General features: G+C 42.6%; 1 protein-coding gene across 2 annotated transcripts in view; it reads left to right on the top strand.

The window, feature by feature from the left end:
- RAB3GAP2 (RAB3 GTPase activating non-catalytic protein subunit 2) overlaps positions 1 to 25,313 on the top strand; it is a 75,871-nt gene that overhangs the window by 16,247 nt on the left and 34,311 nt on the right. For both annotated transcript variants that reach the window (XM_080939235.1, XM_080939234.1), the window contains exons 3-12: positions 9,827 to 9,950; positions 11,064 to 11,145; positions 12,875 to 12,922; positions 12,999 to 13,074; positions 14,174 to 14,275; positions 16,690 to 16,789; positions 18,421 to 18,519; positions 23,090 to 23,238; positions 24,563 to 24,642; positions 24,754 to 24,843. In XM_080939235.1, coding sequence (XP_080795361.1) covers positions 9,827 to 9,950; positions 11,064 to 11,145; positions 12,875 to 12,922; positions 12,999 to 13,074; positions 14,174 to 14,275; positions 16,690 to 16,789; positions 18,421 to 18,519; positions 23,090 to 23,238; positions 24,563 to 24,642; positions 24,754 to 24,843 — 950 coding nt within the window. The remainder of the gene's footprint in view (positions 1 to 9,826; positions 9,951 to 11,063; positions 11,146 to 12,874; positions 12,923 to 12,998; positions 13,075 to 14,173; positions 14,276 to 16,689; positions 16,790 to 18,420; positions 18,520 to 23,089; positions 23,239 to 24,562; positions 24,643 to 24,753; positions 24,844 to 25,313) is intronic.

The following is a 25,313-nucleotide window of genomic DNA, read 5'->3' as shown; positions in this document are numbered from 1 at the left end:
TTTCTCATTTCATACCATGTTTATGGTATTTTTATTTTGTTCTTTTTTTCTCTTGGTTATTCTACTTATTCTTTCTTTTAGTTTTTTCTTCTAGCGTAGCAATTAGTTTCAAAACTTGAGTTCCAGTAACTTCATTAGTTTTTCATGTTTTATTGTTTTTAATTATGTCTTTGTTATCTAGCTTCTTAAAATTGCATTATAGATTACTTACTTTAAGTCTATTTTCTTTTGTAATATAAATTTACATATTCATCTGTGCATCCACAGGTTTCGATGTGTGTTTTTAATTTCATTTAGTTCAAAATGTTCTCTGATTTCTTTTGACTTATTTTTTTTTAAATCTGTTAGCTAGAACTTTTTTTTTTAATTTGTAGATACAATAGTTTCCTCTTAAGGATGAGGGGTATCCTTCCTGAGATCTCTGTAGGTGCCTGAAACCTTTAGGAGAGCCACAAATCTTACGTGTACTACTTATCCAATATGTCCAAGTAAATACCTTTGAAAGTATTTAATTTATAAGTTAGATATGGTAAGATATTAACAACAATAACCAATAATGAAGTGAGAACATTTTAACAATGTGGTGTAATAAAATTGCCAGCATCATTACCTTTGCACTTGGGGCTCAGCATTAAGTAAAATAAAAGCAATCTGCTCTACCATGTTCAGACTGTTGCTTTAATAAACAAAATGACTGCCAAGAGACTGATGGGTGAAGAGCAATGTGCTGGACAGAGACAGAGTTCACAGCTTCAGGACCCAGGGCAGGTGGACTGGGACAGTGTGCTCACTACGTAAGTCAAAAGAACACACAATCCAGAACCTATGATGGCTCATTCCTGGCATTTTCTAGTTATTTTAGACCATGACTGGCTTCAGATGACTCATCACAGAAGGAGAACTGCAGATAAGGAAAACTGTAATCGGGAATTTACCCGATTTATTTCTGCAGAGTATTTCTGATTTTGCCCTGTTATCGGAGGGCTGTTAGGTACTTACAAACTGTTAAAATTTATAGAACCCATTATATAGCTTAATATATGGTATGTTCTAAAAGATGTTCATCTCTAGGAAGAATTCTGCTGTTGACAGAGAAGTGTTCTCTACATTTCAGTTAGGTCGATCCGTCCATGTCTTCTGTGTTCTTCCTGATGCTTGCTGTACTTTTCCATACGTAGCTCCTGCTCGGAAGTGTGCAGTGTCCCTGCTGATGTGCAGTGTCTGTCCTGTCTGCTCCTTACACAGGCGCTGTTCCTCCATGGCAAGTCTCTTTCCAAGCCTTTCCATTTTAGCTGACTTATGGTTTTGAAGCTAATTTATGTTGGGTTTTGCATTTTTAGTCAGCCTGCTACATGGGGCTTTTATTAAATAATTACATTTTATGTGATTGTTGGCATGGTTAAATTTCCATCTGCCATTTGGCTATTTATTTTATTAATACCTCATCACTTTTTAGTTCCTGTGTTATTCAGTGTTCCCTAGGGGAAGAGAATCAAAGGAGTGACTATTATTAGAAGAGACCTATTAGCACAAGTGTCTGACAAAATCCTGGAAACTAAGATCCTGTAGCGTCTTAGTCCATGCCTCAGGCTGTCTCAGCCGTCCTGGTGTGGTGCTGAGGGCCTGGAAAGATCCTGGAGAGCCACAGTCTCCAGTCAGTGTTGGAAGCATGAGCAAGCAGGCTTCTGCCATCAGTGAAGGCTTTCAGCAATGGAGTAGATGAACTTGCCAGCAGGAGCAGAGGCAAACAGCACAAATTAAAGTCCTTTCTAGGACCTCTTTGTGTGGGCTGCCATTGGGAAGTACTGCCCACTTTTTAAGGTGGGCCTTTCCACTTCAGAGAGCAGAATAGAAGTCAGAATCCCATCCTGTGCTCAGTGCTCTGCCATGAGGTTCTTCCCAGTCATCACAGTGTCTTCTAACTCTTCCTCCATTCTGTGTATGAAGCAAGTATCATTTCAGTCACTCAGATCTGTATCAATACTGTTATGTTAAATGTATACTATATTGATGACTCACATACTATATAATTCACTCTTACAGTATACAATTGTATACAGTATATAATAATTCTCAAAGTTCTCTAAACCATTGCCATCGAAGCTAATAATATTTAATTACCCTAAGAGAACCTCCATAATCCATTAATGGTCACTTCCTAGTCTTTTCTGTTCCTTTCTGTGTATAGATTTACCTGTTCTGACTCCCTGGCTTCTACTCACTCTCAGTTCAGATCCATCACAGTTTGTACCTACATTGTTTGTAGTCTGGGAGTCTTCCTCTTTTTCTTTGTTTCTCTTCACAGCTGTCCCAGGCTTGCCACTCAGCAGAGGTAAGAGTGTTACTTCAACTATTTTCTGTGATTCTGAGCTACCCTAATGGTTTATATTCAGAGGCACAGCAAGTAGCAAAATGAAAGACTTGTCAGATACTGGAAATTCAGAAGTCAAAGCCCTGGCCAAGGTAACAGATATCACCCACAGGAGGGTAGAGTGGAGAGGAGGCCCTGAAGGCTCCTGCCAGGAACAGACCTCAGACTTCCCCAGAACACAACTGGATTTTGTTCACATTAAAGATGACAACAGTGGGAACAGACTGTCTTGGCTGTTCTCTTCTATTCGGTGGTGTCAAGGCACTGCAACTATAAGCACTGAGGGTGTTCTCAGTTGGCTGCCATTGGGCATAGGCCAACTGATGGAGGAAGATGAGCTTTTGCTCTTATTGGTCCATCATTGAAAAGCTAGTCCGTGGTGAGGCAGTGGCATGAGGAGAATCCACAGAGAGGTTTCAAAGAGTTAGTGAGGCAGCAGCCACCACAACTGAGTGCTGTGCCCCAGAGGCCAGTCTGTCTCCTCTAGGAACCGGGTGCTTTATATTTCTATGCTTGCCGTCGCTTTACTTTGTCATTTTGATAAATTGAGAGAGTAAAAGACTTTGTAATTGAGAGACTTAGTCCCAGAAGTCTGGACAAGCCCCCCCTTTAAGATTTACTTATTTATTATATATAAGCACACTGTAGTTGTCCTCAGACACACCAGAAGAGGGCATCAGATCTCATTACAGACGGTTGTGAGCCACCATGTGGTTGCTGGGATTTGAAATCAGGACCTCTGGAAGATCAGTCAGTGCTCTTAACCACTGAGCCATCTCTCCAGCCCTGGACAAGCCTTTTTAAGAAAGAAGAAGCCTGTTTGCTCTTCTGAGCTGTCAACTGTAACACAGGCTTAGTGAATAGTAAGGACTCAGCCAAGTGGAAGTCACCCATGAGGAATTGACATCATCCAGGAAAATAAAAGACACGTTAAATGCCTTGAAAGATGGTGATGGTAGGAACATGATGGAGAATGGCAAGGATGGTGAGGATGAAACTACACAGAGATTGAGGGACTATCAGCAGGGAGGTGTTTATGTCTGTGGTTTGATAGAAGATCCCAGTACTTTCTAGAACTTCATGAGGACCCCTGCTATCCTCTAGTGACTGAGCAACCATAGTCTGAATCAGAATACACTTTCACATTGTACTTAACCTGCCTCTTTACCTCCTCTGTGGAATACAACACTCATCTAACAACATCAAGGACGTTAAGAGTGCATGAGAGACATGTCCCCTAAGCTGGCAGAACTAGCTCTACTATAGGCAAGTGGCTTATAGAGAGGGATAGACCAGGCTCTCCACTAGGCTTTGCCACTTCTTTTGTTTGTTTGTTTATTGTTAGTGAGGTTCCTTCCCTCTTATGCTTTGAATCACTCTGGGACACCGTAGAAACCTAGTTGTATTTCCTGGGTGTGTTTCTAGAGGCTGTGTAGTCTTTCTTACACTAAGCATTGGTAAGGCTTCTTCTTACTAGTGTGTCAGAACGAGTGGTAGGAAAGATACAGTTGGCTGGCTCTGTTGTAACCAGAAGGTAGACAGGACAGGAAGTGGACCCAGGGCAGTCCTGGTCAAGGTCCTCAGCTTCAGTGGTTGGCTTGGAGAATTTCTATTCAAAGTACTTTGAAGTATGCTTCATCTGTTTTACAAAGGGGAACACAATATGGTTTTCAAGAGCAAGTCATGATTTACCAGACTAATAGGGCATTGGAGCATGCTGATTTCAAGGGGCCATTTTTATAGGCCAAAAATTGGAATATAATTCATAGTGATTACATGTTCTTAGAGTATCATTCATTTGGGATAATTCTGGCTAGATAATTCTCTAGCCTCATAGCATTCCTTCCTGTAGACTTTGGTGCCATCTGCTGCCCAGAGACACAGTGGCTTAGTTTAAAGGCAGAAGGAGGCTTTCCAGCTATGCTAAGCATTTGCTTCAGACCCTCCTGAGAGGTGACCACAGAGGATCTCTTTCCCAAGGCTGGTTCTCACTAAGAGCTTGGATTTTTGACTGTGATGTTGACTTATTTCTTCAATGTCCTTTCAACACGGATGTGAGCCAGGTGTAGCCTAGCCATTCTCAGTGGGGAGTGCTTTTGTCCCATCTGACAAGGGTGTGGACAGTCTTGACTTTCAGTCTGGGGCAGGGGTATGTCTAGTGGGCAGAGGCTGAAGTTCTAGCACAGTTATAGTTACCCACAGCAAAGCATGATTCCTCTCAAACTGTCAGAGGTGCCGAGGTTCAGAAACAAGGCCTGGTGCAGAGCTTTTACTGTCACTCTCCAGTCTCTGCCTTACTGCATTTTTGTTCTCCATTTGTTGGCCTTTTGGAGTAGTGGGCTTCAAAGCATTGATCTGTCAGACATTGGTTTTGTTCCAGTAGATTCTGGTGAAGTGATCTGCTAGTGTGAAGAATACAGTTACATTGATTGCTGGCCAGCAAAGGTGGCCTTGGTGGATACTTGTCCTCAGAGTAACAGGCAGTCAGGTCCAGTGTAGATGGCACTGTGGTGGTGACATGCTGAAGAGACAGTCTGCTTATCAGTGGCAGCTTTCCCTCCCTCGCCTGTGATGGTTAGTTTTAGCTCTCCTCCGTGTCTCTCATGTCCTGTGAATTCGGGCTTGATGGTGAGGCCTCTTCTACCGCTTGTGTAGGTGGAAGGGTGTAGGACTGGACTGGATAAACATGGTTCCCAAGTAAGCCACCTCATTCTTGCCTCCCCTCTCAGAGGACCCTGGTGGCTGCTTCACAGTGCAACAAGGGCTGCTTTTCAGCTTCCTGTCCTGTCAGTTTGGCATTTCATTTTCCTACACCTGCCCTCAGCACTTCAAAAAGGAGCAGAGAAAAAGGTTCAGCTTTGGTGAATGAAGCACAAGGCCCCAGATTTGATCCTATTCCCTTCCCTAACCCCAATATAAGCTGTTTTAAATTGGGTTTTGTACCAGAGAGAGAATAAAGGTAAAATTCACATGGTTAATCCATGCTCTTGAGTGTGTATGTGTACATGTAGTATGCCTGAGTGTGTAAATATTATTCCATGTTTGGGCACATACATGTGTGCATATGAGTGCTCATGAAGGCCTGGGGTTGGCATTAGGTGTCTTTTTCAGTTGTGCTTCACTCTGTTCGTTGAGGCAGGGTCTAAGTTAAACCCAGCGCTCACTGCTATGGTTCATCTGGCAGACCTGGCTAGTCAGCTTACTCCAGGGGTCCTGCCTCCACCTTCAGGGTGCTGCAATTGAAGGCAGGCTTTCAGACCCGCTGGACGTTTAGAGGCCCAGGATGCTTGCACAGAAAGCGCATTAGCCACTACACCACCTCCCAGCCCCCAGCTATTTCCCATCAGTTGTGTGCTAGTGTCTGTTTTGCATTCATTTAAAAAATCAAAGACTGAGAGACAGAAAACTAAGAAATGATTGCATGTGTGTTGTTTTTTTTTTTTTTTTTTTTTTAAAGATGGGGTTCTGTCCTTTATAAGTATATTCTAAATTGTTGGACCCCTAGTATGTTAGCAAACTTTAACGTTAGGATAGTGTCAATGCTTATTAATGTTTTAATCTTTTATTTCACTTGTGGTTGGCATTGGACATCTTTTTATGTTTTCCATTTACAAATATTTTGGTGAGTACATGCTGTTCTTTTTTTTCTAAAATCTGAGCAACTTGAAGCCCTTTGCATTTGACTTAGTTATAAGACCTATTCTACTTAAACTAGATATTACTAGTTATTGGTCGAGTTAGTCTAAGAACTACATGGCAGTCTCTGGGTAGACATTATTTGGTGCTGTTTTGATCACATGGAACCTCGTGGAGCTAAGAGACTTACTATCTAGAGTTAAATATTTATCCAAGAAACAAAGGCATATGCTTGATAGGTTTGAAACTCCATTATTATTACTTCTATTTTATGTAAAACTCAGGTGTTACATAAAGATGTAAGCATCACACTCTCTAACACTAATAATCATTATCATTACCAATTGAATGGGCAGGTGAGTGGACACTTGCTCTGTAAGTAGTGTAGACATAAGTAACAATAGAATTGGGATACTTTTGCCAGTTGGGCTCAATCCTTAGCACCAATTTTTTTTTAAAGGGAAAGTAATAACAAATAATCCTAAATTAATTGAGTATAAAATAAACTGTAAAATTACTGACTTTCTCAAATTTTAAAAATTGAGATTCAGAATTTAAGTTTTTGTCATTAATTTTACTTATAAAAGGGCTTTTAAAAAATTTATAACCAAGTTAGAGAATTCATGCTTTGCCCTGTTTTGATTTTGAAAAGATGCTAAAATCTTTAACTTGAGTGGTCCAGACTCTGGTCTTCACATGCTGACTGAGAAAGCAGTAGGTTTTACTGAGGGTTACATAGCTTCACCATCCTGCTCTTTCTGTTGAGTTTTCTGAGCTGGTCTGTCGTTTTGTTTAGAGATAAGTCCCATTATACTTCCCCCAGCCCCAAGGAAAGAAGGGAATGGAAATGTGAAAAGCATTAGGCATAGCATAAGTTAGAAGCAGACTACCAGGAGATGCAGCATGGAGACCTTGCTTTGTGTGACCTCTCGCTTTCAGAAGGTATAAGTGAGTATCTCTGTCTGGGTGGCCATCTGCTAGAATGACTGTGAGTGTGCCGACATGCCCTGAGAACACTGGTTGTTACTGGCACCCCGAGAATGTATAAACAGCTTTGAAAGTTAGCCCAGTGGAAAGTGCACACTGCACAGCTGCTACTGGCTGTTTCATACAGCAGTGGAGACACCAGGCAAGTGACGATTCATCAGCGAGGGGCAGCCGTGTGCAGCTGAAGGCTGGTCGCAGGGCTGTAGGATCATGTCCAGACACACCTTGGAAGAACAAGTCATCTGACAACTTTGCAGCCTGAAAACCAAAGAAAGGAGAATATTACGTACGCGAAGCAGCCTAGGCTAGAGCCTGTGCCTTCTCCAGGGGCTCTATGGCAGTTCCTCGATTTGTTCAGGTGAAGACATTTTCCCTGGTCTTAAGGGGAGCCTTGGTGTATAGGCCACACTGAAACAGCTTTAGTCCCTCTCCCAGTAGGCCCACATTTATAGTGACGGATGCACTGCTAATCTTGGTATCTGGTTTTATGGCAGACTTCCTGTTTAACTGTGGGGTACTTTGTTTTCTTTCTTTTTAATTTCCCACCTCACTTGGGAAATTAACCACCTTTTTAGTTCGTGATGTTATTTTAGGATCACTGACTTCAAGGGGGCAATATTAGTGTCTGTGGTCTCTTACTGTGGATAGGTTTTTACAGAACCTTAATTGGTAGGCAAAGGTCCTCAAGGTACATACTCAACAGTGAGCCTGTGTCTTGCCAGTTACCAAATGTGTACCAAAGCCTTGGGCTTCATGGGTTCTTGTTCAGTATAACTCGTTGCCTGTTGATAAACTGGAAGTACAGCTTTGTGGTGAAGCTAGTACTAGTTCATGGTGGTCCAGCCTGGGGTGCAGCTTTCTTATTGCTTCTATCCTGGTATTTTTTTGTCAAATTATATCTGCTTCGACTTGAAGTGCCTTTGAAAGTTCTGACACAGGAACCCCTGCAGACACATCTCTGTTGTTCATGCATGGCTTCTGTTTCTACTGCTGCCGCCTGTGCCTTGAGCTGGATTCTTAAGAACCCTTGTTCCTTTCTGTCAACTGGTCACATTTCCAGGAAGGGAAAAGTGAGAGCAGGGTACAGTTACCAAAGGAACTGGGATTGTATATAGAGGGTATCACAGGGTTTCACTGCCAGGAAGAAACCACAATCATGGCAGCTCATATAAAGGAAAGCATATAACTGGTCTGGCTTATAGTTCAGTTTAGTCCATTCTTGTCTTGGTGGGAAGCATAGCAGCATGCAGGCAGACCTGGTGCTGGAGAGGATCCACAGGTAGCAAGCAGGACAAGAGTGTGAGGATGGGTCTGGCTTGACCTTCTGAAACCTCATAGCCCACCCCCTGTGACACACTTCCTCTAACAAGTTAACAACTACTTCAGCAAGGCTACAGGTCCAGTAATGCCATGACCATGGGTCAATGCAGGCATTATTATTGAAACCACAGAGGAGAAAAGAAAAAATGTTTTAAAGGTGTGGTTAAAATACCTCAAGAGAACGTGCTGGCTTTGCTGGGCGTGGTGATGTGTGCCTATAAATCCTAAACTATCACTGTTTTTTAATCAAATATTTAATATTTCTCTGATTTGCTCTCTTTCCCGGTTTTCAACTGAAGGTGGGGTTTCACTTTGACGAAGAACCAAAGACTCAGACTTAGTATTTTGGGTCTCAGCCACTAGTGGGGGGGGGGGCTATAGGGTGTGGTAGACTCAGCTCACAGAGGCCACTTTGAGGAGCCCCAGATACTGCATGGGGTAAAGGGCCATGCTTTTGTAGAAACAATGGATCCCAGACAGTTATAATCACAGCTGACTTTTATCTGGGGATAACTTTCTAGCTTTTCTGTATAAAATATGTTTTTAAGAGAGTAAGGTAGATTCAGAGCTCCATTTAAAAAGAGCTTGTCTAAACTATGAATTTTGCCAGTTATAATGGCTTTCTGTTTTCAAGGATGTGTAGCCTTCTTAACTCAGGCTCCAGATCGACTCTTATTCCTAACATGAAGGGAAGCATGTGTAGCTATACCAGAGGCTGCAGGCCTTAGGTAGTCCAAATATTTTCTGTATCCCATATTGTAAGTGTTCTTTTGGCAAGACTATGAAGGCATCAAAAAGAATAAAGAAATTTCTGGTGGCATGAAGAAAGTATACATTTATTATGTGTGCCTTCTCACAAGGAGAAAGGGAGGGGAGGACAGTGACTACATTGCTTGTATGAGCAGCATATCAAAGAAAGTAACAGACATTAATATATTTCACTGGTTGTCTTCAGAGTAGACCACAGGTAGCTAGAGTCAGGTAGTTGAAAGGTGCATGTGTGTGTGTGTGTGTGTGTGTGTGTGTGTGTGTGTGTGTGTATGCTCGTGTGCATGTGTGTGTTGTGATTTTCATGCCATAGTCCATGTGCAAAGGTCAAAGGACAACAGGGATGAGTCTGTTTTCTCCTGCTAACATGCCAGTTCTGGAGAGTGAACTCAGGCCTTAAGTCTGCTGGCAGGCACCTTTGCTGCCCAGCTAGCTTACTGACCTGAGAGATTTTTCTAATGACCTTTTGACCTAATGAAGTTCCTAATACTGAGTTAATACTGGGGAGTGCTTTTCTTGTGGCATTCCACTAATCCTGTGTTATTTGTGTGTAAAAGTTTCGTGTTAGTTTTCAGAACAGATGTGTTTATAGTAGTATTGTATTTGGTGGCTGTCACTGACATGTTTTGGTGTGGAAGTATTGGGAGTATTTTTTTCCTCTCCCTTTAACTCAAGTCAGGCAAGCACGGTCTCAGTGTTCTTTAAAAGTTTTTGCAATTATAGTAATTGCACTTTTATGCATAGGAAGAAGAAGGAAATACTTCTAAAACACAAAAAAATTCCTGGCTTCAAGAATGTGTTTTATCCTTATCTCCAACCAGCGACCTTATGGTTATAGCTCGGGAGCAGAAGGCTGCGTTTCTAGTGCGTAAGTACTCTCTATTCCCTGCTGCCTCTGTAGAATGCAGAGATTAAAACAGAAAGTCGACTCGGAAACAGTGGTATTCCTGTTCTGTAGTACATGGTGGTTCTATAATTTATGTACCACATTTGATATATAAATGGAATAGTTCCCTATTTAGGTATGTGCATGTTGTGTGTGCATATCATATGTGTGTGCAGGCACCTGTGCATGTGTGTGGAGGCCGAAGGTTAGCATTAGACGTCTTCTTCTGTTGCTCTTCACTCTGGCTTCTGAGACAAGGTCTCCTGCTGAGCCTGGAGCTGAACCTGGCTTCCCAGGGGACCCTGGTATCCTCTGTCTCTGCCTCCCTGGCACTCAAGACCCTGGCCTTTTTTTTTTTTTTTTTTTTTTTTTTTTTTTGTGAATGCTAAGGATGAAACTTGCAAGGCAGGTGGTTTATGGCCTGAGCCAGCTCCTTGGACACAGAGTACTTGGTGTTTCTTCTGTGTTGCCCCTTTTTAGCTGTGCTGTGACACTTGTGAAGCAGTGCTGACTGATCATCACCTAATTCTTCTTACAAGGGATACTCAGTACTGAAAAGAACTGGAACTGGCCCTTACGACAGTAGAAAAGGGACTTGGTTGTAGCTTGAAAATTCATAGTACTGTAAAGTTTTCAGCTCATATATTTTTGTTGAAGATTAAATATTAAGATTTGGAGATACATAGATTATGAAAAGCCTCCTAGAAGAAAACAAGATTATATATAAAATGTTTGTCGGTAGTGTTACAGAGAAAATTAGTTCCCGTGGCATAAATCTAATATAAAACCTTCCCCTGTCATTTGAAAATAAAAGTAGTCTTATAAGTAAAATAAAGTTGGTAAGATGGTCCATGATCAGTCGTAACTTGACTCTGCAGGAACTCTGAATGTAGTAGTAAGCTGCGGCTAAACTAGGGGAAGGAGAGACTGGGAGACCAGACGCTCTTATAAAACATACTTTTACAAATTACAAACATTATGCATTACCCACAGAATTTTATATCCTGCAATTTTATACCCAATTTTTTAAAGTGGAATGATCAAAATCCATAAGTAAGTCACTGGTTTTATTTTATCTTTTATTTATTCTTCCAGCAAAATGGAAGCATAGTGATAAAGGGAAGGAAGAAATGCAGTTTGCTGTTGGCTGGAGCGGCTCTGTAAGTGCAGAGGAAGGGTAGGTGCGAGCCCCCTGTTTGTTTCTTCGTGTGTTAAATGTAGGAACTGGATTTGTTTGTAAATCTATCTCATTGCTTATAAACTGTGTGTGAGTGTGTGTGTGAGTGTGTGTGCCTGGAAACTTTACTTGTTGTAAAGAACTATCTGGTTAGCAGATTTTGTTTATTGCTTTTATTATTTTTTTATAAACTAATAAGAATATTTTTAAAGATTTATTTAATTTATGTGTATTAATGTTTTGCCTGCATGTGTGTATGTGCAGCAGGTATATAGAACCCTCAAAGGTCAAATGAGAGTGTCGGAGAAACAAGGAAAAGACTTGCTGTACATCATGATACCTAGCATGGTCTGTGGGGCTGCATGCAGATCGGCTTGAGCAGCTTGTGTTGGTTTGATGGTTTAAACAAAGTCAGAAAGAGTTGTTTAGATTTCAAATCTTTTTCTCTGAGCCCCTAACAATATTTCAGGTTTACATGTCAGTGAAAAAAAAAATCATTTTTGGGAACAGCCCTCATATGTCCTTAGAAATAGGTTAATGGGGAACTGGAGAGGTTGCTTGGTAAGATCAGTTGTTGCTTCTGCAAAGGACCCAGGTTCAGTTACTCCTGTTCTAAAGGAGACCTTCTTCTAAAACCTCAGGCACTAGGCCGACACATGGTACACACGATACTTGTAGACAAAACACTCACATGCGTAACTAAAACATATCTTTAAATTTAAATAAATAAATAAAAGCTTACCCACAAAAATCCAGTGTGCTGGTTTCTTCTGCTCTGAACCAGCCTCAAACAAGGACAGGTTGGCTCTTCACTGCAGAAAACAGGACTTCTGGGAAGTGGGTGCCTGGCAACCATTTGAGATTGTCTAGTTTTTTTTCTTTTTCTTTTTTTTTTTTTTTGGTACGGTGATTTATATAAAGTTTTGCTTTGTTCCATGTCAATACCAAATAAAACAATGCTTTTTGCTATGCTACATGTTATATGTATGGATTTACTGTTTTATGTCAAATACAAATGGTCCACAGTGTCTTAGTCAGGGTTACTATTGCTGCAGTGCAACCCCATGACTAAGAACAAGCTGGGGAGGAAAGGGATTATTCAGCTTACACTTCCACATTGTGGCTCATGCCAAAGGAAGTCAGGGAAGGAACTCACACAGGGCTGGAACTTGGAGGCAGGAGTTAACTGCAGAGGCCATGGAGGGATGTAACTTACTGGCTTGCTTCCCCTGGCTTGCTCAGCTTGCTTTCTTATAGAATCCATCCGGGTCCACCAGCCCAGGGATGGCACCACCCACAATGGGCTGGGCCCTCCCCACTTGATCACTAGTTGAGAAAATGCCTCACAGCTGGATCTCACGGAGGCATTTCCTCAACAGAAGCTCCTTTCTCTGTAATAACTTCAGCTTGTGTCAAGTCTGCACACAAAACCAGCCAGTTCACACAGGATGTCATTTTGCATCTACTGCCTTTTATCAATAAATTATAGATAAATAAAGAAATAATCCAGGCATGGTGGTGCGCACCTTTAATACGCAGCACTCAGAAAGCAAAAGTAAATGAATTTCCCCGGAGGTCCGGGCTAGTCTGGTCTATGTTGTGAATACCAGGCCAGCTAGTGCTGCATAGTAAGACTGCTCCCTCCCTCTCTATCTCTCCTCCTCCCTCCCCACTTTACTGCAAAGCACAGAGACTAAGCTCATGATTTTGCTTTTGTTTCTGTCTGTAGGGAGTATGTAACCAGTGCTCTTTGTATCCCACTGGCAAGTCAAAAGAGGTAAGGATGAGATAAGCTTCCGTCTCTTCTGATCCGATGACTGAGCCATTATAATCATTAATTTTATTTGTGACAGGAGTTCCACTGGGCGCCCTGATTGGACCTGCATTGTGGTGGGCTTTACATCTGGTTATGTGCGATTCTACACTGAGGTGAGTTTGGTCCAGTAGCAGACAGCTAGCTAACTGCAGTGCTCTGCATCCCATCATACTGTCTTGTGACTTCTTTACCCAGAATGCCAGTGGGAATCTAAGAAGGTAGTCTTAATATGAATGCCTAGAAATATGTTGCTGATTCTTTAGCAGTGGTTCTCAACCCCCTCCCCCCTTTTTAATAATCAATTCTATTCGTTACATCTCAGATGATATCCCACTTTCTGGTTACCTCCTCTACCAACCCTCCATACCACGTCCACTCTCCCCTCTCCCCTTTGCCTGTGTAAGAGTGCTCCCCTACCCACCCACACTCTCCTGCCCCACCACTCCAGCACCCCCCCACACACACTAGGGCCTCAAACCTCCCCAGGATCAAGGGCCTCCCCTCCTGTTGCTGCTAAGTAAGGCCATCCTCTGCTATGTATGTATCTAGAGTCATGGATCCCTCCAGTTATACTCCCTCCTTGGTTGGTGGTCTAGACTCTGGGAGAACTGGGCGGTCTGGCCAGTGTATGTTGTTCTTCCAATGGGGTTGCAATCCCCCTCAGCTCCTCCAGTCCTTCCACCAGCTCCCCCACCAGGTTCCCTGAGCTCAGTCTGATGGTTGGCTCCAAGCATCCACATCTGCATTGGTCATTTGCTGGCCAGGTCTTCTCAGGAACTGCCACACTAGGTTCCTGTCAGCAAGAGCCTCTTGACTACGGCAACCATGTTGGGTTTGGTGTCTGCAGACATGATGGATCCCCAGTGGGGCAGTCCCTGGATAACCCTTCCTTCAGTCTCTATTCTCAACTTTCCTAATGCAGTTGCTACTTCATATCTGCAAATTTCTATTGTTATGAATCACTGTAAATATCTGCTTTTTGATGGTCTTAGGCTGCTCCTGTGAAAGGGCATTCAACCCCCAAAGGGGTTGTGACTCCCAGGTTGAGAAGCACTGCTTTATGGGGTGGGAACAGGACAGGTGAGGAACTGTCTGTAGAAGAAACAGCAGAGAAGCTGTATTCTGTGAGAAGAGAGGACCCGGCGTCCTTGGGAGGCCTTAGGGGAGTGGTACTGAGAGAAAACCAGCAAGGCCCTCTGTGCTTGTTTCTAGAGTGGAGTGCTTTTGCTTGCACAACTTTTGAATGAGGACAAAGTGCTTCAGCTTAAATGCAGGACCTATGAAATCCCAAGGCACCCTGGAGTGACTGAGCAGGTAATATAAAAAGTATGTTCTTTACCTTGTGACAGTGTAAAGTGGCAGGGCTGGGGAGAGTGTTCAGCAGTTAAGCACTGGATGCTCGTGTAGAGGACCCAGATGGTGGCTCAAAACCATCTGTGACTTCTGTTCCAGAGGATCTAACACCCTCTTCTGCCCTCCACATGCACTAGGCACTTGTGATATAGACATTCATGCAGATAAAATATACATGTATATAAAATCAATTAGGAAAAAAGCAACAGTGGCACTGTTTTGAAGCAATTTCCTTTGCTCTTTTGTTGGAACATTAAGAGATTTGTCTTGTGGCACAGCTAGCTGAGCTGGCCATATAGACTCTTAAGAGGTAATTTGTAGCTAAATTGAATACCAGTCTTCATGTTTTATAAATGCAATATTGTATTAAGATGATCATCTTAGTGTTCTATTGCTGTGTAGAGACACCAACACCATGGCAACTCTTATAAAGGAAAAAATGTACCTTGGGGCTGGCTTACAGTTTTAGAGGTCTAGTCCATTATTGCCATAGTGGGAAGCATGATGGCATGCAGGGGGACATGGTGCTGGAGAGGCAGCTAAGTGTTCAACATCTAAATCAGCAGCAAGATCGAGAGACACTGGGCCTGGCTTGAGCATTTGAAACAACAACACCCACACCCCAAGTGACACAATTTTTTCAATAAGGCCATATCTACTCCAAGACCACACCTCCTGATGGGGCCATATCCTGGTGACCAAGCATTCAAATCTATGACCATAAGTGGGTTGTAGATCTATACAGATATATACCCAAAGAATATGTGGACTTAATTGCATAATAGGTTACAGAAGTTATAGAAAAAAAGAAATGTAGTACAAGAAACTAGATTTTGTCTGTCAGCATCTAAAAGTGAATTAATAATATAATTAGTCAGTCATGCAGTCAAAATAAGCTACTGCTTAGGGAAAGGGTAAGCTATGACTCTGCTGAAGAGGAGGAAATCCCATGGGGTGAGATTTTCTGTGAGCCTTGGATAATGGGCATGCAATTTAACTGATTAGTGAAAAAAAGAGAAGGTTAAATTTCTAGTAGTTAGGAGAAAATCGAGGGAAGAGTTGGGTGTAGGACTTTGTACACGGTAACAGAGAAACTCATTAGAAAACAGAGAAGCTGGTTGATAAAAAGAGCAGGCAAAGTTTACATGAACTAAAAATGAAGCGGACATCAGAACTGATGCAGAGGGTTAGAGAAGCTCCAAGAGAAGAAGGTGGTGCATCCACAGGCCACTGGAGCTAAGAGGGACTAGACTCACGTGGGTAGTTGTGGGTGTGTTTGTTGTTTTGGGGTTCGGTGTTCTTTGGCTCATGCTGTTCTGGAACCCACAGTCCTCTTCCTAGTGATGTGATTATAGGCATAGCTCATCTTGCCCTGCTTGAAGTTGGATTTTTAAAAATATGAAGGCAGGAGATTGTGACACAAAACAAAATTAAATCTTATCTCTGATTACTAAAATGGAAAAAATAAGATTGAGATGAAGCAGTTGACAAATGCCTGCCTAGTGTACAAGGCTTGAGCTGAATCCTCAGCACTGAGACAATATTAATTAACTAATTAACTAATTAATTAATGTAGCATTGATTACAGGCATCACATTTAACACTGTGATATAGGCCAAATTTATTTATAGATAGATAGATATAGATAGATAGATAGATAGATAGATAGATAGATAGATAGATAGAGATACATGGATGGATGGATGGATGGATGGATGGATGGATGGATGGATGGATGGATGGATAGAAGGATGGATGGACAGATGAAATGTGTGTGTGTGTGTGTGTGTGTGTGTGTGTATTACCATGTATGATAGCCTTATGCAAACGAATATGAATTTATTTAAGAATGAGTATTGGGACAAGTCTCTGCTGAGGTGTTTTATTTTGTTTGGTTCTTTGTTGTTGTTCTGTTTTGTTTTGTTTGACACTAAGTCTTTCTATGTAGTTCTGACTGTCCTAAAACCAGGCTGGCCTTGAACTCACAGAGATTCACCTGTTCATGTCTCCTGAGTGCTAGAATCCTGGGCATGTGCCACCACATTTAGTCAGCTTCTGTTTTTAACACTTGACTTACATCTTTATAGTGGATATTTCTTATGAGCTGAAACAATTTTTATTATTTTCACTATTATCCTGAAACCATTTCTAGTACATTTAAAAGCTACATTGGAGAGGAAGTCAAGTCTTTGGCCAGAAGTCATTCTGAAGTTAGTTCCTACTTTCTTTTGCTGATTTTTTTTTCCAGATTGTTCTGTTTTGCAGTTTATTGTTTAGTCATAATGTTTAGCTAAATATGATTCTCAGTGTTTTTAAAAAGGAAGATGTTTGTTGTGTCTGTTTAAGGAAAGTTTTTTTTCTTTATTTCTACCCAGAATGAAGAACTGAGCATCTTGTATCCAGCTGCTATTGTGACTATTGATGGATTTAGTCTTTTTCAGTCTCTTCGAGCTTGTCGAAACCAGGTAGCAAAAGGTAAGTTTTTGGCAAGAAGTGTGTTACTTCTGGTGATGATAGTTTTATTCAGTGTGGTCTCCTCCTCACACAATCGAGGTGTCTCCTGCAGGGTGGATTGTTTATATGCAGGGGCCAGAGCCTCTGTATTGTTGAGGTATTATAAATGGGTGTGGTACCTGGAGAGCAGCAGACTCTCCAATTAACTTAGCTGGAGAGAAATGCCCACTGGACGAGGGTTTGATGCAGCCAGCAAACCTGTATTGGGTCTGTGTACTAAGATCCCCTGGCTCCATCAGCTCCCACTCACTGAGAATAGAGGTGCCAGTGTGTGCTAGCACACCCCCTCTCAGGAGGAGAGAGAGAGAGGCCCAGCAGCTCAGCTTGGCCTCTTTATTAGGAGTGCTTGTCAATAAAGAGGTGCTGGAAATCTAAACTGCATGAATGAGCACTTCATTAGTAGAGCTGAAAACTGCGTGGATAATCAAGAAGCCTCATTGTGGTGATGGTGGAATGCATGCAGAGACTAGGGACAGCAGCAAGGGTGTTCCCTCAGCACTCTTCACTTGCTACTTCATTCATTCATTCATTCTTACAAGGCGGGTCCGTCACTGAGCCTGGAGCTCAGCAAGATTAGCTGGCCAGGTCCGAATGCTTGTGTGGGAGCCATCTCGCCAGCACCCTGAGAACAGCTGCTGTAGGATATGTTTGCTGCTTAGGACCAATAAGGACAAATTTTAAGTCTAAATTTACATAAGGTACAAAACAAACAGTTCCTTCTAGAGAGGAAGCAAGCCTTCATGTGCCTTTACTATTTCTTCAGTGGACAGGTGCTTTCTTAGCAGGTAGTGGTGGGGAAAGTCTCAAGTCTTAGTTCTGTGGTTCCTTTCAGTAATCCATAGTCTTTTCCCTTAGATCAGCACACTTTAATTTTATACTTATTTTCATTATCTTTTAAATTGTTTAAATTTAGCCAATAATGACCTCGTTATTTTCAGATTGGTGAGATAATCATTTTGGGGGGGCCAAGGAAGAGGATAGACTGTGGTATGTGACCCTGTGCTATTCCAAATAAATAAATAAACAGCCACTCATATATTTACCAAAAGAGAATGACCAATTTTTGTCGGTAAGATTTCTAATAATAAACTAGGAAGAGGCAGTTGAGACAATTGTGTCAGTTGTATGGTTGGCTTTTTTTTTCTTAACCACAATTGCCATTTAGTTCTGTATAAGAGTATAACAAAGTCTGAGAGTCAGTAGGTACCTCAGACCTCTCTAAACATGGGTTTGCAAAGTGAGCTGGAAGCCAGTACTCTCAGGCAGTGTTGAAGTTTGCTGTTGGGAGAAGTTGCTTCTTTGATGGTATTGAACTCTGTCTTTGGTCGGATAGCTGAAGGCTTGCAGGCTTATGCAAGTTTGTCTGCCACAGGCAAAGCCTGCTGCTCACTTAGGACCAGCCCCAAGGGTCTTTGACAGCTGTGCTTTTGTGTGCACCACCATGGCATGGCATGAGTGAATCTCATCGTATGCCTTTTTATCGCTGTGCTTTGTTATAGTTGACGTTTTAGAACAGTACCTTATAAATTAGATGTCTTTTGATAAGATGTCATTCTATCCTTTGTAATTGTATTGTCTGATCTTTTTGACAGCTGCAGCATCAGGCAATGAGAACATACAGCCACCACCGTTAGCTTATAAGAAATGGGGTCTGCAAGATATTGACACCATTATCGATCATGCTAGTATTGGTAAGCATTGCTAGTTTTATTTTTATTTTTATTCCTATACTTTTTTATTGAAGCATCTACTTTATTAGAAATTGACGTTAATTCTTACATGAAAAAAAAATCCATTGCCTATAGTGAGACACTGGGAAGTTAGTTCCAACTTTTCTTACTGCATTATAGTACAGGACAGTACAGTATCTGTCTGTCTGTCTATCTATCTAATATATATTATTTATCATATATAATTATATAAAGAAAGAAAAGGAAAAAACCACAGAGATGAAAAGTCCTGGCTCTGTCCAGAGTGCAAGGCTAGTTGAAAGATCCATGGAAGACTAGAGCCACTGTCGTAGGCCCCAAGAAGGAAGATAAAGGCCCAGCACTGACAGGCCTAACTGAACCTGACAGGAAAAGCACACACTCTCTACTGACACACCCAGGCCTGGGGTGAATTGCAGACTCTGCTGGAGAGGCATCGAGTGCCGGGGGAGATGGGGAGAGTGAGGCCGGGAACGCAGACAGGACAGGGTCTAGCCTTGAAGGCTGTGTGTCCTTACACAGAGGGGTGAGCTGTCTCAGCCATGTCCAGAGCCATTGAATTCTTAGCAGTAGTGCCCTCACACTGCCTCCTAATACTCTAATGGTCACTATTAGGAGAAGCTGGATATATTGGTACATGCTTACAGTTCTGGCTGTTGTAGGAATATAGTGAATTTAAGCCCATCATGGGCAATGTGGCCATATTCTATTTTAAATTTTAAAGAAAGAAAAAACTAATAAGGAGGCTGTACTAATCTTAGTGAGAAGTAATGGGCTTCTAAATTAAGGTGGTAAAAGTGAAAAAGAAATACTATCTTAAAATACTTTCCATTGTTGTAATATATGTTAAAAATCTGAACAGTGGCTGGGCAGTAGAGGTATACACCCTTTATCCCAGCACTTGGGAGGCAGAGGCAGGTAGATCTCCGTAAGTTGGAAGCCAGCCTGGTCTGTGAGTGAATTCCCAGACAGCCAAGGCTACACAGAGAAACTCTGTCTCAAAAAACAAAACAAACAAGTAGAACAGTGTAAAAATACATAGAAAACAAAATAAATCTCCTTCTATCCAGAGGTCCTGTCTGTAAGTGCATAAGTAATATGCATATTGTCATGTTTTTATAAATAGTACTGCAGTACCAACTCCTTTCACACCAGGTTTACTAAGGAGACATTTGTCAGCCTCTGTCCTAAGACTTGACGTAGGATCCTTGAAAGGTTTATTTACAGAGATGCTGTATGGACTTGCTGTTGTGTAAGCACCAGCAATGTCCGTACAGAGGAACTTCTTAGCAGCCAGGCTGCTAACCACAGCTAAGCCTGAAGAGTTTCAGGCAGGGAACCATCTTCACACTCACAGATCATGATGGAACAAGGCCTGGGAGCAAGATGACTTTTCCTCAAGATATAGGCAGCTTTCAGGGAAGGAGCCTTTCTTTATCTGGTCTCCTGGTGGAACTCCTGCTGTCTGAATTCAGCCAGAAGTCAGCAGGGACTGTCGAAAGCCTGTTCTAAGGAAGGCAGGAGTTAATCGAAGGGCTTGAAGGGCTGGCAGGGCTGGCAGAGATGCCTGGCACACAGACCTGCTGATTCCATCTGCACAGCCCTGGGTACCATTCTTGTGTGGAACACTTGAATGAATGCCTTGTCTGTAAACACTTCAGTGTGTCTTCATGTTTTTGCCAAGAGAAGTGTTAACATACAATTTCCAAAGTGTTGAGTTCAGCCCAGGGGTCTCCTCCCTGCTCTGTTAATTAGACTTTGGAACATTGAAGCTGGCTGGGGAAAATGATTGGATAGAAAACATTATTCTATTCATTTACTCCCCAGCCTACAAATGAAAACAATAACGGTACAGTAAACCTTATTCGATGTATATCTTTATGTAATGGTCTTAACTCATTCAATAAATAAATACCCATTATTCCCTAGAGACTAGTGCTGGTGCTGGAAACATAGCAGTAAGAGGCTTCCCTGAGAAAGCTTGTATTCTGCTGAGAGAGATAAACAGGAACTAGATGAGTAGATGTGGTGCTGCCAAAACAGCAATAGGCATTGTGGAGGAAATCAGCAGAGTTTCGATCAGTCCAGAGCATCAACTGTCATGTGGGGTGGAGCATCCCTGTCACTGGGGTCACATAGCAGATATCTTGCAGATCAGATATTTACATTATGATTCATTACAGTAGCAAAATGGCAGTTATGAAGTTAGCAACAAAATAATTTTGCAGTCGGGGTCACCACACCATGAGGAACTGTGTTAAAGGGTCCCAGTGTTAGGGGGGCTGAAAAGCCCTGATCTGGAGTAAAGGAAGGATGTACACAGATGCCAGAGACAGGCCTTTCTAGAGAACACACCTGGACTGAGACAGGAAGGGTGAGGAGCCAGCTGTGGGAAGCTTTGCAGTCAGAGCATCCTCAGCAGAGGACAAACTATGACTATCAGCCTGGGGACCCCAAAGACCTCAGAGGACTTGGGGGACAAGGGAGGTCAGTATGGTTGACAAAGTGAATGTGAGAAAGGGAGCTGGGTTGGACATATACAGAAGGGTCAGAGCCAAATTTTATTTTGAATTTGTGGTTTCTAAGACAGCCAAGCCTATGTAGAGAGACCCTGTCTCAAACAAATAAACAAGACTGAAAAACACTCCTTGAGCACTGTTTAGAAAGAGTGCCTTTCTTTAGGAAAGGAAGCAGCAACAGCAGCATATTTTGGGGCATGCGAGAGTGCAGACTTAGAACAGAAACAGTTATCTGACGTTAGTCATGCAGTTACTCAGGTCTGCATTTGAGAAATGAGAAAACGGATTCAAGGACTTGGCCCCACTCTTCTCCTAAGTGGTGAAATCACAGGTGGCTCCTTCACTGGTGAGTTGAAGCAGCTGCATGGAGGAGCAGATTGTTCACTGGAAGGAGAGTAAGGAAGATTCTTAAGGGGGCAAATCACACAAATCACAAGTTAGGCTTTGCGTGTTGACTTCTGGCATATTCCAGGGGGACTACAGATGTCTTGGGCGGGTACTGTGAAATGGCAGCATTCAAGACAGAGTGGTTGTCTGGACCTGGCAGCCTGACACTCTTTGTTGCCTTATTCTGAGCACTTGAGGTAGACAGGTGAGCACAAGAGCCAGGCTGCAGTGGGTTTGTCTTGCAATAAATGTTCCCATGTCCTATTTTCAAAAATAACAAATCACAAGAAATAAAATTTTCTTTATTTTACAGCATGTTTACTACTCTTCATCCCCCAGCCAGTCCTGGTCAGTTCTTTGCGCTGCACATTCTTTTCTTCCCTAAGCTCTGTGTCTGAGTGTACAAATGTGACCTCCCATATTCAATTACAGATTTCCTCTCCTGATACTTGCTGCCTTTTCTCTCTCTTCACCTGCTCCCCCTCTTTTCAGTTGCACTCTGGGCCTTTGCCTGCTCTGTGCCTGTGGGCCTTGCCTCCTAGCCCTTCTCACTGCATCCTGTTGTGCTGATCTGGCTCCTCAGAGCCTTCTGCAAACACCCGGATTGCTGCTCCCCTATCTGGAACACTGCCCCCTAGCCACTCAGTTTTCCCTCGCTCAGTGCAGGCCCCGTTCACATGTCACACTGTTAAGAAGGTCCTCAAAATACATAGATATGGAAGGAGTTGTGGAAGTTGTCCAATGAGCTGGACTTTATGGAGATTTATATGCAGAGGGAATCGTTGTGTTTCATAGTATGGAAAGGACTTGTGTTTAGAGAAAACCTTTAACAAGATAATAACTCCAACAGCAAAATCTTAGCTAAGGAAATACAATAATAGTGGAACATTTTCTTGCCCCGAGTAGGATTTCCATCATTCGTAATGAGCAGGGTGAATATGTAATGGTTCTTGGTGGGCTGAGAGCAGAGAGGGCCCTCAGTTCGCTGTCTCGCCTTACATGCCAGAGCACAGCTCTACAACTTTTACAAAAGACTGCGCTCCTCTGGAGTCCGCAGCCAACAGCATAGAGCAGTGTGCAGGTCAGAAGTTAGTACTGCTGTACAGACCAGGAGAGCCGCCTCCAACTGGGACACCAGTGCCAAGCCATCTAGTTTGTTTAATGTACGGATTACAAAGGACTGGGAGTCGGAGGAGGCACTGGGACAGTGGGCGGGCCTTGTGTGAGCAGCGTTTCTTTCCAGAGCAGAAACCTCTTGTGGGCACTCAGATTAAGGTTTCCTCCGGGGAGCATGTGGAGTAAGATTGGAAGGGCTTTAGGAGGGGCTGCAATGGAGCGTGGATCTGAGCTGCATGAGAGGGACAGGAAGCCCAAGTGTTGCTTGATGAGTGGAGGGAACAGTAAAAAATTAATAACGCCACTGCAGGGAGTCAGGAAAGTAATGGAGGTCAAAACAGGCTGTGCTTGCCAGTCAGGTCGGTGCTTTTAGTACTTGTCAGCACTTTCTAATGTGGATATTTGTAGTTTGGGAAACTACTTTTGACATAAAACTAAGTAGTATCTTAAAACACAAGTAAAATACTAGTTTAAATAAAGTCATTTTAATGTATTCAAACTGGTTTTTATATTTTTCTTTTAATTATAAGGCATTATGACTCTGTCGCCGTTTGATCAAATGAAGACTGCTTCCAATATAGGTGGATTTAATGCAGCAATCAAAAACAGTCCACCTGCCATGTCTCAGTACATCACTGTGGGCTCCAGTCCATTCACTGGCTTCTTCTATGCTCTAGAGGTATGGGTTTCATCATGAGTACAGCAGCCCTGAACTGTTTGATTTGCCTAAAAATTAGATACAGTAACATAGCCTTAGAAAGATTAAGTTTAAATCTGTAAGGTTCATGTTTCTTCTAAAGAATTTTTCTATAAATAAAGAATTGTATATAGGTGTGTGTGTGTGTGTCTGTCTGTCTGTCTGTGTGTATCTATGTCTGAGTGCAGGCATGTGTTCTGTGTGTGTATAAGTCAGGATAACTTTGGGAGCTTGCTCTTTCCTTCTACCTTGTAGCTGGCCTTCCAGGCCCAGCTCACAGCTCCCTGTGGGAGTGCTGGCATTACTGATGCACACAACCACATCTGACTTCTCAGTGTGCGTCTGCTGATGAAACTCAGGTAACCAGGCTAATGCTGTGTGGACTTGTACTCACTGTGCCATGTCAGCAGGTTCTTTTAAATCAGATTAACCTTAAAATCAAGGCAAAGCGTTGGGGGTGTACTTCACTTGGTAGACCACCCGCTTAGCTTGTCTGAAGCTGAGTTTGATTTCCAGAGACATAGAAGAGATTTGGTGGTGTGGAGGCAGAAAGATCAGAAGTTCAAGGTCATTCTCTGCTACCTAGCAAGTTTGAAGCTAGCCTGGGCTACATGAGGCATTGTTCAACTGTGCCCATTGGGGTGTGTGTGTGCGTGTGCGTGTGCATGCCAGTGTGTCAAAAATAAAACACCCATGGTAGAACCAGTTGTGGTCTCTGAAGTCCTGAGTTCTTTGACAGCTGAGTTTTGTTTAAATGTTGCTGCAGCTGCTGGTTGTTCATTATGTCAGCCCTGCGAGGATTAGAGTAAGTGAGGAACTGTGTGAGACAGAGCAAGTTGCCTGTTATAGTTGATACAAGCTTTGAAAATTGTTTTCTAAAATAGAGAAAAGTTAGGTGTTACATTCAGAAGCACTTCTCACTTAAAAAGTAGCCTTATGTGGATGGGCTGAACTAGCTTTTTCTTTTATACAAATATATTTTTGCTCTTTTAAAATGTTAGGGAAGAGTCAGTTTTGTACAGCTGGGAAATCCACAGCACAGTTAGACAATGTCACTTGTTTTATTGGCGTTGGTTTAAATAAGCTACAGTTTAAAGAGAGGGTTTTTGCTTCCCAGTGTGTTAGTTTGCATCGCTGAAGCCAACAGGAGCAACTTGTGCCTCTGGTGGGTTTTATTCTGAATCCTAGCATCACTTATACATTGTTGCTGCTACTGAGTTTGACACCTCCAGGAAGAGCCCCTGGTGTAGACTTTGGAAGTCCTCTAGAAACAGGCTTCATCTATGTTTTCTCTGCCTGTTTGCAGGGAAGCACTCAGCCTCTGTTGTCTCATGTCGCACTCGCTGTTGCAAGCAAGCTGACCTCCGCCCTCTTCAGTGCTGCCAGGTAATGCGTTTTAGCTTGATCTGCATGGCACCTGGCTGGATTGTGCCTAGGCTTTGGTTCTCCGCTCTGAGACCCTTGAAGCTAGTGTTCATCTGTGTGCCCTCTCCTCAGTGGCTGGCTTGGTTGGAAAAGCAAGCACGAAGAAGAAACTGTCCAGAAGCAGAAGCCCAAGATGGAGCCAGCCACCCCACTAGCTGTGAGGCAAGTCAGCCACGCTTCTCTCACTGGGTGCTTTGAGCAGCCTGCTACTGTTACACCTGAAGCCCTCAGCTGATTTTTTCATTCCGTGACTCTGGGCTTCTGAGGCTTTCTCCTTGTGTGGGATTCTGTTTTCAACTAGAACATGAGTTCCCTGAGGAAGATGTGTCTTCAGAATGCCGGCTTGGATGTCTGTCCTTCCTGTTTTACTCTAGCATTTATCAGTGTGTCCGAAATTTTTTGGAAGAGATGGTTTGCTTTTTGCTTGGCTTTCTTTTTAATCACTGCTTATTACTTGATATAAAATATCACCATAAAGGAAGTAATATTCCAATTCCTCTTTTTAAAGATGTTCTTCACCTGGTGAAAGCAAACATGAACTGTTAGTAAAATTAATTTTCTGAGGTCTGTAAATTTGGACTCATTACTTTCTAAACAGAGGTTACAGTCACTTTTCTTCTCGGCAGTTCTGG

This window comes from Micromys minutus (assembly GCF_963924665.1).
Source record: "Micromys minutus genome assembly, chromosome: 1".
Classification (NCBI taxonomy): domain Eukaryota; kingdom Metazoa; phylum Chordata; class Mammalia; order Rodentia; family Muridae; genus Micromys; species Micromys minutus.
This window is presented reverse-complemented; position numbering and strand designations above follow the sequence as displayed.